The sequence below is a fragment of the Clupea harengus genome, chromosome 16, assembly GCF_900700415.2.
Source record: "Clupea harengus chromosome 16, Ch_v2.0.2, whole genome shotgun sequence".
Classification (NCBI taxonomy): Eukaryota; Metazoa; Chordata; class Actinopteri; order Clupeiformes; family Clupeidae; genus Clupea; species Clupea harengus.
In genome coordinates this window covers 3,141,683-3,156,682 of record NC_045167.1, presented here as the reverse complement: position 1 = coordinate 3,156,682, position 15,000 = coordinate 3,141,683, and the positions used below count along the sequence as shown (strand labels likewise).

General features: G+C 47.9%; 1 protein-coding gene across 1 annotated transcript in view; it reads left to right on the top strand.

Moving 5' to 3' along the window:
• hmga2 (high mobility group AT-hook 2) overlaps positions 1-15,000 on the top strand; it is a 33,631-nt gene that overhangs the window by 6,646 nt on the left and 11,985 nt on the right. Inside the window, exon 3 of the mRNA XM_031583228.2 lies at positions 1,187-1,237. Coding sequence (XP_031439088.1) covers positions 1,187-1,237 — 51 coding nt within the window. The remainder of the gene's footprint in view (positions 1-1,186; positions 1,238-15,000) is intronic.

The following is a 15,000-nucleotide window of genomic DNA, read 5'->3' as shown; positions in this document are numbered from 1 at the left end:
AGGGCCGCACAGGGCAGAACACATCAGACAACGCACACATCTCTCCTTTCTTTCTCTCACTCGCTCGCTTTTTTTTTCTGTCTCTGCCCATGTCTCTCTCTCTCTCTCTCTCTCTCTCTCTCCCTCCCTCGCCCTCTCTGTCTTTCCTTTGTTAGGAGATGGGAGTTTAAAAAAAGCTCTGAGGGTATCTCTTGTGTCTGTCTGCAAGCACACCATGGGATGGAATGCACTAAATGTGCATTACCTCTACAGACTGTTGTCGAAGCGGTCTGATAGAAAGGTCAACACATATTAGCTTTCAGTGTGATTGTTTAACTGTCAGTTGTAGCTGAAGGTTTAGGCTATTATGGACACGCACATGTTCCAAAAACAATTACAGCCACCAGCCTGCTTTATGCCACTGGCCTATCAGAGACTGCAGATGTGACTTTGCACTCGGCAGTGGTGTGAGTTTTTCAGGATTTGATAGAATCCAGCATATTAAGAGGAACTGTAGAGCACTGACCTGACCATTGTGTACTCCCTTTGTGGTTCATTTGCAAAATTTATCAGGGTTTTAGCAGTTTGGGCAGGGTTTCACTGTTCCCATACCTCACGCCACCCTTAGCCAGAAGAGCACTTAATATCTAATGAATTATTGAGATGCGTCTTGTCATGTTAATCGTCTTTTACTGTGCCGGCTGAGCTGCTTCTTAGAGTCCCGGGCTCATATCTGCCCACAGGGCTTGGCTGTTCTCCTCCCAACAAACTGTCAAATCTCCCAGTTTTGCTCAGGTGTCAAATTGAAAGAGTGGCGTTTTTCTCAAGGTGTACTGTGTCTCAGACTACCTCATGTAGGCCTTTCTAAGAAAGTCACGAACGTCACATCAGGGTGCACCAGGTAGGAGTGCGAAGTAAAGACATGGCCGCCCTAGACAGATAAATGAGCAGTGGTGGCTGGGCTTCCCAAAGACCCCAAGCCATGGGACACTGATCCCAGAACTGTCTATCTTGGTCCTCATCGGTCCGCTGGGCATGCTGATTGTGCCGTACTCATTTGCACTTGAATGGCATAAAATTCCACTGGTGCAATATGACTCCTCCCTCAGTGTAGAATGGGGGGGCTTATTGTCCTTGCCTAGACTCAGGGTGTCACACAAAAGAGGGGCTGTATATTGATCAGTGTTGACTTTTGATCCGTTTACAGAAAGCCGAGGCCACAGGTGAGAAGAGACCCAGAGGCCGACCCAGGAAATGGGTGAGTACACCTTTAATGATTTCTTTCCTTCTTTTTCACTCAGTATGTCCTCACATAAGAGACCATGCGCGCACATAGTGACACCATTAAGTATGCAAGTATGCTTCCTATACATAAGAGGTACTGTGAGGCATATTTGTTCCTCTTTCGGGCAGCACTTCACTTTGTGAATGAATGTGTGCCAGTTCATTTCTCTCTGTGTAAATGAGAAGTGTGTTACCACAAACGAAATTCAAAGTGCTATCATTTCTGTTAATTATATTCTTTGCACACGAGCCCACTTCCTACTTCGTTTCACTGTTAGCTTCTTGTCTATGTATGTTTAAGGAGATTGGGCAAATGTTTGCGTTATCAGCTAAAGAAAATGTTTATACTCCACAATGACCACAGGAATACTTAAATAATCCTCGGGCAGCTTGAAGTTCTCAGTGTTTATCAGGTCATAAGTGACATACTTGATTCATTGGCGGACGGAAAGCTCCGGGCTGTTAAAATTGCCACCATGAGCACAGCTGTAATATAGTGGGAGCCTGAACTCTCTCTGACATGTGAAGCTCACATCCATATGGATTCCTCTTACCTTCAAATGAACAAAAGTCACAGAGCTTCTGCTCACTTTGACAGGTGTGCGTACACTGGGTGTGTGTGAGTATTTGTATGTGTGTGTGTGTGTGTGTGGGACTAGAGGTGATTGTGGGGATTTAGGGTGTAAATCATAGTGATCTGTCATTCACGGTGATTCAATCTGGCCATCAACCATTCAGATACAGAGGGAATGGTACAATGCAGTTATTCAGAGCATTTCATTAAATATATTAAATACACATGTAGCAACATAAAAATGTAGCCATTAAGTCAAGGTGAAAAGACCACTAGAACTCATGACAAAATTCTTCCAGACTTAATCTATTTGAAGTCGAAAGAATGTTCTAGCACTGTGTGAGTACATCTCTCATAAGGACCTCTCTCATTAGTCGTCTCAGCCCGTCATCTTTGCTCCAGCTCTCCGTTCTGTCTTCTGTGAATGAAGTGCAGGCCAGTTTGCTCCATTCATAATTTCCTTGCGTGGTGCCAGTGTGCATGAGCCCTGTGTTGCTCATCAAAGGCACGGCATACATCCTGATGACTCTGTGGCGCTGGAATGCTAAGTGGATGTGAATAATCCACTCCGTAAAACAGACACAGACTGAAGTTTGCAACCTCAATTCAGCAAAGTCTTCCAACATGATCTAGCGTTCTGTTCATTTTTTCCTGAAAAGGCCCTGCTTTAGCATGCTATATGGAGCCACTGAACCCTGCTTTAGCATGCTATATGGAGCCACTGAACCCTGCTTTAGCATGCTATATGGAGCCACTGAACCCTGCTTTAGCATGCTATATGGAGCCACTGGACCCTGCTTTAGCATGCTATATGGAGCCACTGGACCCTGCTTTAGCATGCTATATGGAGCCACTGAACCCTGCTTTAGCATGCTATATGGAGCCACTGAACCCTGCTTTAGCATGCTATATGGAGCCACTGAACCCTGCTTTAGCATGCTATATGGAGCCACTGAACCCTGCTTTAGCATGCTATATGGAGCCACTGAACCCTGCTTTAGCATGCTATATGGAGCCACTGGACCCTGCTTTAGCATGCTATATGGAGCCACTGGACCCTTGGACTGAACTGATAAAGGAGTTCAGATTATTGCAGCGTTTCCTTTGTACCGGTGCCCGGTGACGCTCGGCAGCCCTTTGATGGTGTCTGTCTCCTGCAGGTACACACACCTACGCACCACATCGCCCACACACTCCCAGGCGCCCACACACTCCAGCCCCTGGCACGCTGTCCGTGGGACTGTAAAGCACATAGCAAACAGACTGCTGTAAGCGCTCTCTATCTCCAACGCTCTCTCTCTCTCTCTCTCTCTCCCTCTCTCTCTCTCTCTCTCTGTCCCCTCTCTCTCTCTCTCTCTCTCTCTCTCTCTCTCTACCATGGTCATGTGGATCTACCCCCATGTTTCTCAATAAAATGTGCTCTTTAGACAGGGACACACGCAGGATCCTGAGACTTAATGTAGGTTTCGTAAAGACCATATTGATTGACTCTTTTGGTTGACTCCCAGGTTGCAGCACTGTGGATCTAAGGTTAACTAGGGCTCTGAGAGGGCAAAAGTTTGGTCTTATAACTTTCCCTAGGCAGAACCCTCTGCGAGAATGCTACGAATGCCGTGGAATGGTAACATATTACAGGACGACGGGTGCGTTGATTTGCTGAACTTCAGAACAAAATCCGTTCATCCAAAATGACCCTTGTGAAGCGGTAACTGAGTCAATGAATCGCGGGGGAACGTGCAGCTCAAAGAGTGGCTAAGAGAAATGTGACCCCCCCCCCCCCCCCCCCCCCCCGCCCGCCTGGAGGATGAGGGGGATCCTCATTAGGAAATCCTGCTCACCTAAACAGAACAGGGCTTGCAATTGTGGGTGTGCACTGTTTCTCCCAGGCCATGACAGGCTCACTGCACTGGCCATTAGCTCACAGAGGGCGGCCATGGGCAGAGGACTGACTTTGTTTCATTTTTTTATGAATGGACTGAGCGAGCGTGTCTTTCCACGGCCCGTCCTCATGTATGGGCCACTTTGTGTGGCTTTGAAAGGCCGGGTTATGATCTGTTTGGTAGCTTTAGTGTGTCACAGATGAATTGGCATGGCCCTGAGGTCTCCCTAGCCACATGGCTGCTCCAGGCATACAGGGTGGACTTGTCAGGGGCCTGGATGTTCCAGCCCTGGATAAACAAGTCAGCTTTCTTCATTCAGCTACCGCTCGCCCTCCTGGAACTAATTATAGCATATCCTTTTTGGCTACAAGGGGCCATTGGAATGTTTTCCTTCGCCTTGCCCCCCCCCCCCCCCCCCCCCACCCCCAACCCCCCCACCCTCAAATGGTTAATAGAAGAAGGTGGCTGTGGCCACCGGCAGGGAAAGAAAGAAGTGTCTAACCATACCTGACCCGCGGGAACTCAGAGAGTGTTGGTCTGTGGAGCCCCGCCAGCGGTCTTGAGCGTCTAGATGGAAAATCTGTAAGTGGCTCAAAGCTCTGTTTGGTGTTCACCAAAAACTCCCTCTTTACTCGCTCACTCGCTCCCATCCGGGCTTCCCCCCCTTTGTTTTGTGTGGAATGAAAAGTCAGACATAATTACATTTTCTACGTTCGTTTTGAAAGGTCCAATAAAGGCCGGAGCTATTTTGGATCTCTAAGTCACATGCCGGGCCACAATGGAACCAGCATGGTCCATTCAACTGAACCGATCAAAGAAGCGGTTGATGACCACAATGTGATTGGTCGAACTAATAACACTAAGAACTACGAATTGAATTATGTGAAAATGATTTCCCCTGACCAACATGTGTTACTTGAATGACGACTGATCAGCATCTGATGTGATTTGTCTTCACCAAAATCCTTCCCGGTAGTCTTCCGGCCAGTCTCCTGGTTCCAGGCAGTCTCAGAGGACACCATGACTAAACTCAGTCAATGCCCCCCTGCCTCATGCTTCTTCTAATACGGCACCTTAGAAGTTTAAGTTTGGGCGTTAGTGGTCTGTGGTTCCAACGGCAATATGCAGAGTTGGGAACAGTCCTCTGCACTGCATACCTCACCATGCTTCTCACTGATCTGGGGTCAGTAATAAGCATCTCCGCAACTGTTTCTAATGTGAAACACATCCTGGATGAAATGAATGAATGGCCCTGGCCATGGAAGATTGGCAGCTCCATTCTTTTCGTTGAGTCACTGTAGCAGAAATCCTTTTCGTTGAGTCACTGTAGCGGAAGTCCCGAGAAATGTTGAAAGGTGATCAGACGCAAACATGTTTATTTATTTACTTTTGAATGATTTGATTTGATTTGATTTGAAAGGTGTAGTTTGTAGAACAGCATTATGAGATATATAGTTATGCGTAAGACAGAAGGTACTACACTTTATTAGTCCATTCTGTCTTTACCATTGCATAACTCAAGTCTGATCTGTTCACAGGTCTCATGTCTCTGATGATAGCAAGGGTTTGGTGTGATTCTTGAGCCAAAAGTGACTGCATTTTGTGTAATAAGAGAAAGACGCAATTGCTATTGCAGGAAATCTTGGCTGAATGTGCAAAATAAAAAAAAAATGCAATATCCTGGATAGTTGAGGGGAAAATACTGATATTGAAAATTCTGATTGGCTGGCAGGTGTCTGTTATCATGTTGTCAGCACACCCCATAAACAGACGAGGAAGCCTTAGTGGCCAGAATGCCTCATACTGCATACTGTTGAGCTGTATAACAGGCAACTGTTGTTTCATTACTCTTCAGCGGAAGATGAAGTCATTGATTGTCAACTTATAGCCAGCCAGACATTAGCACCAAATAAACCCTTGAAGGATGGTGCAGGACCTCTCGGCTGTGTCCCCTGATCACCCTGATGAGCTTTGTTTTGGCATAATGAGGATAAAAGAAGATTGAAAAAAGAAAGAAAGAAAATCATCCTGCTCTCCAGGTTCTCTGAATATATCACATGGTAACAGACGGCATCATGTAGCTTTGGCTGCATAAAGGATGACATTACAGAGAGATGTTTACTAATGAATCCTCGGTGCCTGTATCCTTTGGAGCTGCGGTAGGTTAGGCAACTGGTGTTGGTTTCCAGAGAAGGCCCTCCCTGACCGCAGTCATGGCGGTTCTCTCCTGTATGCCCCACTCTGCACAGGTGTACTGATGAAGGACTCCCACAGACAGGCTTCTCTGTTGGCCCGGGCGGGGATGTGCAGCACCTCAGCTGCCAACTGGCTGGTGTCCACTGAGTTTTATGGGGTTGGTAGCCATACAATTATAGAGTGTGAATGTGTGTGTGTGTAAGGGTACGAGAGAGGGACACACTTTCTTCCCCCTAGACCCAGTCAAAATCTGGCTTCCTCAGTGGTTGTGAACTTTGGAAAAGTTTATTATCAAGTTGGAGATATCTGTTTATTTTCTCATGGCGTCTTTGCATAGATGGTATCTGTGTTGCACCACGTAAGTACTTGCTGATTCTTATAAGCCAACCGGTCAACAGAGAGTCTCCCGTTATGTGTTGAATGTCTTTTGTCTGATGAGAGTGGTGGGAGAAGAAGAAGAAGAAGAAGAAGAAGAAGAAGAAAAAAAAAATCAACACAGTCTTCTCTGACTTCTTAGGTGGCTTTTTCCATTTCCCGTGGTCGGCTTCTCAGTTACATTCGTTGGACAAAAACCAGACCAGTTGGCCTTGAGCTGCCCAGCTGCTTCTCAGTGCAGCAGACCCCCCCCCACACACACACACACACACCATTAACCGGACACCCCTGTGCACCGCGCAATACCTCCCAACCACAGCTTCTATATGCAGTCAATGAAATGTCACATAAACAAACACATAAACAACCAAGAAACACAGCCCGGACCCCTACTACTGCGCGTCTGACTCAGGCGGAGAGGAAGTGAGTTGATGAATGAGAGAGGAGGCGCGGGTGGGCGTCGGAGAGGCAGAGAGGAAACGCATCTCATCTCATCTAGTCTCATCTCGTCTCATCTCGTCTCGCGCGCCGCGCCGCTGCTGCCGCCGCTGCTGCTGCTGCTGCTGCTGCTCTTGGCCGGGCGACAGACACTGTTGACAGGTGGAGAGGAGTGGATTCAGAGCACGGGCAAACAGGAGGGAGGGGTGGGGGGTAGGGGGTAGGGGGGGATCTGGCAGTGGGGCGAATAAGCCTTGCGATTGGGGGTCATCCAACAGTGGGGAAATGGGCTGGGGAGGCTCGGAAACCCCTCTGCCACTGCCAAAGTGTGAAATGGTACTTTTTTTTTTTTCCTTCCTACTTTCTTTCTTTCTTTCTTTCTTTTTTAATTTTCTTTCTGCCCATTTCCCCCCTTCCCCCTCTCTCCCTCGTCCTGCCTCTCTCTCTCTCTCTCTCTCTCTCTCTCTCTCTCTCTCTCTCTCTCTCTTTCTGTCTCTCTTATTTCTCTTTTTGTGGAAATGTGTGTGTTTGTAAGGTGGTAGGAGGATCCCGTGATGGGAATTCAGGGTCGAAACCTTTTTATAGTCTCAGCGTGCTTCACTGGCAAAATATTGAACTTGGCCTCCTGGGCTTACAGGGCTGCAGTTCCCCAAGCCAGGAGAGTTCCTCGCGCAGCCTGTTTGTCAGAGCGTGAATCACTGTGTGTGTGCTGGATGCCCTGGCTGGATGCTCTTCACTGTATTTACTGATGCCCACAAATTGGGGGCAGGGCAGTTAGTTGTGATCCTCCACTGCCCTGGAGTGGAGACAGATGGAGGCGCCAATACTGCAGAGGTGCAAGTGGATTGGTCATTTTGTTTACAAACAACTGAGGAAAAATCCCAGGTGACTATAGTAAATCCTGTCTGTCTCATTACTAAGATAATTGTTGGTTTTCACTGCCTCTGCGTAGAGTGGTCTCCTACTGGGCTTTGCTTTCTAAGTTGTTTTCTTTACTAGACATTTTTCCTGGAATGTTACAACGAGCTCCAACGTTCTCTATTTTTATTAGTGATCACTGCACCAACGTGGGCGAGATGGAGAGTGGGGTTGCTGGGAGCTGAGGTATGTTGTAACCCTCGGGCTGGGTTTATTTTGTGGCTTGGAGCAGAGTCTTGTCCCTCCCTGGCTGGCTGTGAGATAGGAGGCTGGACAGCTCTGCCTCATTCCCTGCATTTTCAGCCCTTCCCCCTGCTTCCCCCCTCCTCTCTCTCTTTCTCTCTCTCAAACACACACACACACACGCACACACACACACACACACAGTCTATCCCTCCGACTCTGGCCCGAGAGTCTGAATTCCTGCCAACAGGGGCGTGTGTTCAGGCCGGGACTCCACACACACCAGGAGTTTGCTGGGACCACCTCAACGGATTTCCACTAGTGACCTCTGGAGCCCCACCCCCCTCCTCTCCCCTCTCATGCCTGCCCCCTCCCTTCCCTTCCCTCTCTCCCTCTCGCCGCCCCCCTCCCTCCCTCCCTCCCTTTCCTGCTGCAGCCTCTGGAAGCGCTTTAATCATTTCACTCTGAGCCAGAGACTAAAACAGCAGTCCCGGTAGGTGCTCCGGAGATGAGGATGTAAAAGGCAATGGAGTTCAGACCCGCAGGAGAGAAAGAGAAAGCAGGAGACAGAAAGAGAGAGAGTGAGAGAGAGCGAGAGAGTGAGAGAGAGCGAGAGAGACAGAGAGAGAGAGAGAGAGAGAGAGAGAGAGAGAGACAGAGAGCGAGACAGAGAGAGAGAGAGAGAGAGAGAAAGCACCTCTCACCCCTGTGTTGACCTGGGTAAAACAGGCTCTCGTGTTTGGAAAGAGAGGGAGAGAGAAAACAAAACAAAAACTGTCGCTTAAAAATAAATAGCAACTGTTTTGTCATTTCTGTCTGTTTTCCATTTCTCCCACTAAGAGCAAAGGTTATTACACAGACATCAATACTAACATTCTAGTTACTAACATACTAACATGTAGTTGTGGTGTTTTTAAATGTTTTGGTATGACATATGATCTGTGTACTTGTACACGAGGAAGATAGAGAGAGGAGCAGAGGAAAGAGAGGAGAGAGAGAGAGAGAGGGGGGAGAGAGAGAGAGAGAGGGGGGGAGAGAGAGCGGGAGAGAGAGCGAGAGGGAGAGAGAGAGGGAGCGGGAGAGAGAGAGGGAGAGAGCGAGAGGGAGAGAGAGAGGGAGCGGGAGAGAGAGGGAGGGAGCGAGAGAGAGAGGGAAAGGGAGAGAGACGGAGAGGGAGAGTGTTTGTAAAGCGGGGAAAGGTATGTGACACATGTTATTGATGGTTAGGCCTCCATACAACCCAAGGCCTTTATCCTGCCCTGGTTCCACATGCTCAGTGCCTATTTCCTGTTGAAGGTGAGACAAGGCTGCCACAGAAAGGGCTCTCTCTTTCTCTCTCTCTCTCTCTCTCTCTCTCTCTCTCTCTCTCTCTTTCTGACTTTCAGCACCAGATCCTTTCCTCTCCACTCCTCTCCCCTCACCCATAGCATGAAGGTGTGCTGTGGACGTTTATTTAGACGTAAACGTAAAGTAAAAAATAAAATACCTCTAAAATATATCACAACGTATCACAGACTATTTTTAAATGGTCGTATTTTTAAACATATGTTTTAAAAATAGCCTACAAATTCCATGAACATGCTGAGGAATTCTAGACTGTGAACTTTTTTTTTTTTTGCCCTCAAGAAAAATGACATCGGAGGGAAACAGGGTCATCCCAGATATGTAGAAACACACTCGAGGTTTGTGTTCAATTTCATACCGCCTTGCAGAGGGGGAAATAGAAGCTGGGGCCTTTCTTCCCCCTTCCCCAAACGCACACAGGGACACACTTACATGAGGCCTGTCAATTTGCCACAGTTAACGACCGTGATTAATGTGTGGAAAGATCAAGTTCACATTCATCACATTTCTGTTAGTTCAGAGAAGGGAAAGGAAAGGAAAGCAATCAGGCAAACAAAGTGGTGGTCTCTCTCCAAATAGAAAGATGCCTTCTGGACGGGAGGCTTGTATCAACCAACAATGTGCAAAAAGAAAAACAAGCTGGGGTACTGTTGATTCCCCATGTCCATGCTTTTTGACATTCCCGGAGTGCGAAATGCAGGAAGACCATATGAGAATGTGCTCATTTTGGATGCCAGAACATGGATCACTTTTATTGTGTGCTTGAATAATCCAAATATGCTCAGAGTCCTTACATACAGTCTTGTCAGCGTACGTGCACACTGAAAACGTGCACAGCAACCCCCCCCCCCCCCACCACCACCACCCCCAGCCCCCTCCAGATTCGCAGGCTGCAATTCTTTCAGATTTGTCAAAAAAAAAGTACTTTTGTTTGCGTCAATACAGTATTTCTGCCGTTACCGTAGAAACGCAGGAGGTGTGCTGGACAGCCTAATGCAAAACATTGACATGATGCTGCTTATTAAAGGCTGCTTATCGTGTGTCGGACTTTGTCGATTTCTTCGTATGCGCATGCAGGACTCAAAAACTTGACTTTGACAGGCCTTTGGCTTTCAGGTTTATTCGTTTGTTGAAGGAATTGCAGAACTTTAGCCAAGAAAAGTGTAAAAGTGAATCCCTGAAACATCCATCTAAAAGGCACAGAGTTATCGACAGACTGGCCCATAAAGATCCAAACAACCCCTCAAGACCGCGTAAAAGAAAACTCCCAACTGGAAAGAGCGCGTAAAAGAAAACTCCCAACTGGAAAGTTGCGTGGAGCAAAACTAAAACCTGAATTATTGCACAGCGAGCGCCCCTCCCCTTTTTCTCCTCGCTCCTTTGAGAAACTCTGGGAACTGATTTCACTTCAAACAGCAGAGGCTCCCAAACGGAGCAGATCCAATTTGTCTGCGCCTTTCTTTCCTTCCAGAACACCCCCCGAAAACCTCCTAACAAAAGGCTGCTTGTCCTGCCAGGAATTTTCCACATTCCCACATTCCTCTCTGTGGCAGACATTTTTCTCCACTACAAAGGGCCCTTCGGCAAATTCCCCCTAATCGCAGGGTTTAGCCGAGCTCTGATAGGTGCCATTCATAGCACTGTTTGGGAGGGGAGTAGGGTTTGGGGTAACGTGTGTGTGTGTGTGTGTGTGTGTGTGTGTGTGTGTGTGTGTGTGTGTGTGTTTGTCTGTGTTTGTGCACACGTGAGTGCGTGCATGTGTGCACTGGGGAGCTCGGGGTAGTGATGGTGGGGGGGGGGTTCTTGGACGAGGAATCTTTTCATGATCTACTGAAATGGTGGAGGCATTCCAGGGGAGATCACAAAGCGGGTGCTGTGGCCTGCACCCTGGAGAAGCCTGGCTTCTTTCCCCCCACTTCCACCTCCAGTCAAACAGAACATGTGGCATTTATTCACGGCAGCACAAGCTCTGGGCTGGGGCGAGGGGAGGGGAGGGAGGGGGGGGGGGACGAGTGGAGAGGGGATGGGGTGGGGGGCAGTTGCTGGGTGGTTCTACTGTGGGGTATGCTTCCAGAGAGGGGAGTCCTTGGGTATGTTCTCTTCGTCAAAATGAAGGAGGGTGTTTTTATTTTTCCTGCCTTTGTGGATTTTTTTGTCAGCTGCAGTGAGGAGGTGCTCAAGGAAGGCTTTCCTTCAAACACAAAACATGTGTTAGCAGTTTAACGTTGAGGTATAGGTCTTTCTTTCTTCATGTGTAGGTCTTTTTCATGTGTAGGTATTTTTAATGTGCATTTTTGCGCTTTACATTTAATAGTGGTTTGAAAATGATATTTGCAAATGCGACCCCCAACACTGTAACATTAAAGGAATGTTAGAAGTTAAGAAAGTTAGAAAAGGATGGATAAAGAAATGGTTGATTCCGTTAAAAGATTGATTGTGGAAATACAAAAAAAAACACGCTAACTTGAATGTCCACATTGAAATCTATTTTTATTCAAAAAGGGTCCTGTGTGGGATGTAAACCAAGCCTAAAAATCTAGCTTCTCAATGTATTTGTTTGCAATCCCCAAACTTTACATGCATGTTTTACAAGATCTGTGATTTTTGGTTCACTCCCTGGTATGGAATGGGCTGGTATTGGTAGCCACTTTTTGCTATGAGATACTGGCAGTACATAATCTTGATGAAATGCCGAGCCCACGCAGAACCCTCCCTGACCCGTCACTGTTGTTTTTATTTGTATTCAAAATTGCACCACATGTTTGGACTTGCTTAAAGAGTTCATTTATGTGGCACCAAGGATACAAAACAATGTGAAACCTGCTTGGCGTGGCGTGGAACTCATTTCTGGGAACAGCGGTGACTGCGGAGGCGTCTGATTCCATATCGCGCGTAATGTCTCCCGGGCATCAGCTCACATCCCTGTGCTGAGAACCTGGCTGCTCCATTCATGCAGGGACAGAGCCTGCCAGGTTAAGTAGAGGGTTGAGGGTTGGGCAAATTGCTGGGGGTCGCTGCACAAAGCTTCTAGGGTCAGGTGTGAGGGACCAGGGGACCTGTTTTTATATCAACAGAAAGTTGGATTGCACATACTGTAAACTCCAAAGGATGTACATTTGAAAAAGAAATAGACAAATTGGAAAGTGGAGGGGGAAAAATGTTGGTTGATGGTGAGAGGTCTGCATAAGAGGACTCTTTGCCTGCAGACTCTCCTGTCTGCTGTGTGTGTGTGTGTGCGTGAGCGTGCGCGTGTGTACCCGCGTGCATCTGTGTGTGTGTGTGTGTGTGTGCACGCCTGTGTGTGTATGTCTGTGTGCGTGTGTGTGTGTGTGTGCGTGTGTACGTGAGTGCGCGTGTGTGTATGTGTGTGTGTACTATGAATAAGTCTGCATGTGTTTCCCCACTCATGCCCCACACAGTTTCAGACTTGCACTTAGAGACTTCAAAAGAGCTGGCTGCTAAGAGGCTCGTCAGAGCAGGGGTTGTGACTGTGCTGTGAAAGCTTCACTGGGCTACCTCGTAGCATGAAGGGGTTGTGACTGTGCTGTGATAGCTTCACTGGGCTACCTCGTAGCATGAAGGGGTTGTGACTGTGCTGTGATAGCTTCACTGGGCTACCTCGTAGCATGAAGGGGTTGTGACTGTGCTGTGATAGCTTCACTGGGCTACCTCTTACGGTGCAAACCCATGACAGCGACGCAATATGCTTCCATCACTTTGAGTGGGCGTGTTGTAGCGTGTGGAAATAGCATTTTCAAACTGTCAGAGACGACACCAAACATTCTGATTGGCCGCTGCGGGAAAAATCGCTCCTCATTTGCATAGGATTCAACATTTTTCAACTTTTATCGGTCGCGTCGCCCAAAAAGGTGGTCTACGTCACAATGGATTGGCTCCCGTTGAAATGCATGGGATTAGAATATCGCGTCGCTCGTAACGGTGTCATGGGTTTCCACCGTTAGCATGAAGGGGTTGTGACTGTGCTGTGATAGCTTCACTGGGCTACCTCTTAGCATGAAGGGGTTGTGATTGTGCTGTGATAGCTTCACTGGGCTACCTCGTAGCATGAAGGCGCCAGGACTGGCAAAGCATGTGGACTACTTAAGAGTGTTATTCCTTCTCCCCTTACTGTTTTGGCGTAGCTTTGCCTCAGCACGCTCCTCTCAGGGGCTGCAGGTACTTGCAGCTGCTTGTGGTCTGTGCCCAGGCTGCCACAACTGGGAACTCTCTTCCTCCTCTTAGCAATTAGCAGTTAGCAGTTAGCTTTGTTAGTTTCAGAAATGAAGGCTGTTCACAAATAGTCTTAAGTAGACATCCTTGTGTCACATATCTAAACAGACACCCGAGTTGTGAATGCTCTGAATTGTCAGCAGTGGAGCTGCCTCTAGCATTGCCTTGAAACGGGAGCTAGCCAGCCTGGAATGACAGTTTAAGTGCAGCGTTTAATTTGCACCTCTGTTGAGAGGGCACGCCACTCAGGCAAGATTTTACAGGAATACTGAATGGTGTAAATGCCTCAAAATCCTAAAAGCATAAATCAGGCGGCGAGGCGGTTGCATCATGGCATCTGGGTGCTGCAGCCCTTCCCCTCCCGAGTGCAGAGAGGTGTTTGACATCACTTCATCCCGGGTGAGACTTCCGCTGCAGAGGGAGCCAGGGAAGCTGTTATCTCTCTCTGGGATGGGGAAGATTAATAATGGTGTTTGGCCTGACAGGCCATTGCTTTGAAGACGAGAGGCAGTGGGAGGGAGTCAGCTTTTTCCTGTCTCCCTTTACTCATTCACACTCTACCCTGACCCTGTGTGTGTGTGTGTGTGTGTGTGTCTGTGTGTGTGCGCGTGCACGTATGTGTTCGTCTGCCTGTCTGTCTGTGTGTGTGTGTGTGTGTGTGTGTGTGTGTGTGTGTGTGTGTGTGTGTCCATTTCTCTGTGTGTGTATGTATGAATGGGTGTCTGTGCAGATCACCGACTCTACTGTCCAGGAAGCTGTGGTGTGATCTGCCGGTGTGTGTGTGTGTGTGTGTGTGTGTGTGCGAAGAGACGCCCCCGCAGCTTTACACTTGGAGCGAGTTCAGGGCTCCCTCATCATGTAGGGGGACGGCCTGATTACTCTGAAGCTGTTAGGGTTAGGCAAACTTGAAAGGGCCAGCAATGGAACAAGATTGAACTGCCTGTCAGATGAAGGCTCTTATCACTGTGCCTCCACTCCTAGGTGAAATGAAATGGTTTATTGTGCGTAGGGGGGGGGGGGGCACTGGACTGGACTGGACTGCGCCGTGTGGGGAAACAGCTTACTCAGTTGTGTGGCATCCGACCCACTATCTGGAGCTAGAGAGTTACTGCGGCTCTGCAGGGCTTACCTTGGAATGAAATCGACATGCCATATTTTTTCCCCCGCTCTTCTTCAGATGCCTTTCTTTGATGTTATCATTCCTAAGCACGGTGTGTGTCTTTCGGCTGCCGCTGGCTCTGCTGTTTGAGTCATGCGTTTGGTAGGATGAGTATCCTGATGGATGTTCTGTTTTTTTCTGAAGGAGCAGGATGCAGCGTGCAACTGGCAGCGGATGGTTACGAGACTTAGAGTCGGAATGACTCATGTGTTACAGATTTCTTTCTCTGTGGGGGAGCTAGTCCCTTTGTTACTTAAGTGTTCTGTCTGGATCTGTGATGTAGTTTGCAGGTTGACATTATCATGATTTGAGGGGCAGAATTCAAGAATCAGCTGGGCTGGAACTGGACCTGCATATTCAGAACTGATTCAAATACTGCGTTGAACGATGAAAGTCTGTTTCTGAAACTCAAGCATTGTTTTTAACAGACACTGTAACAT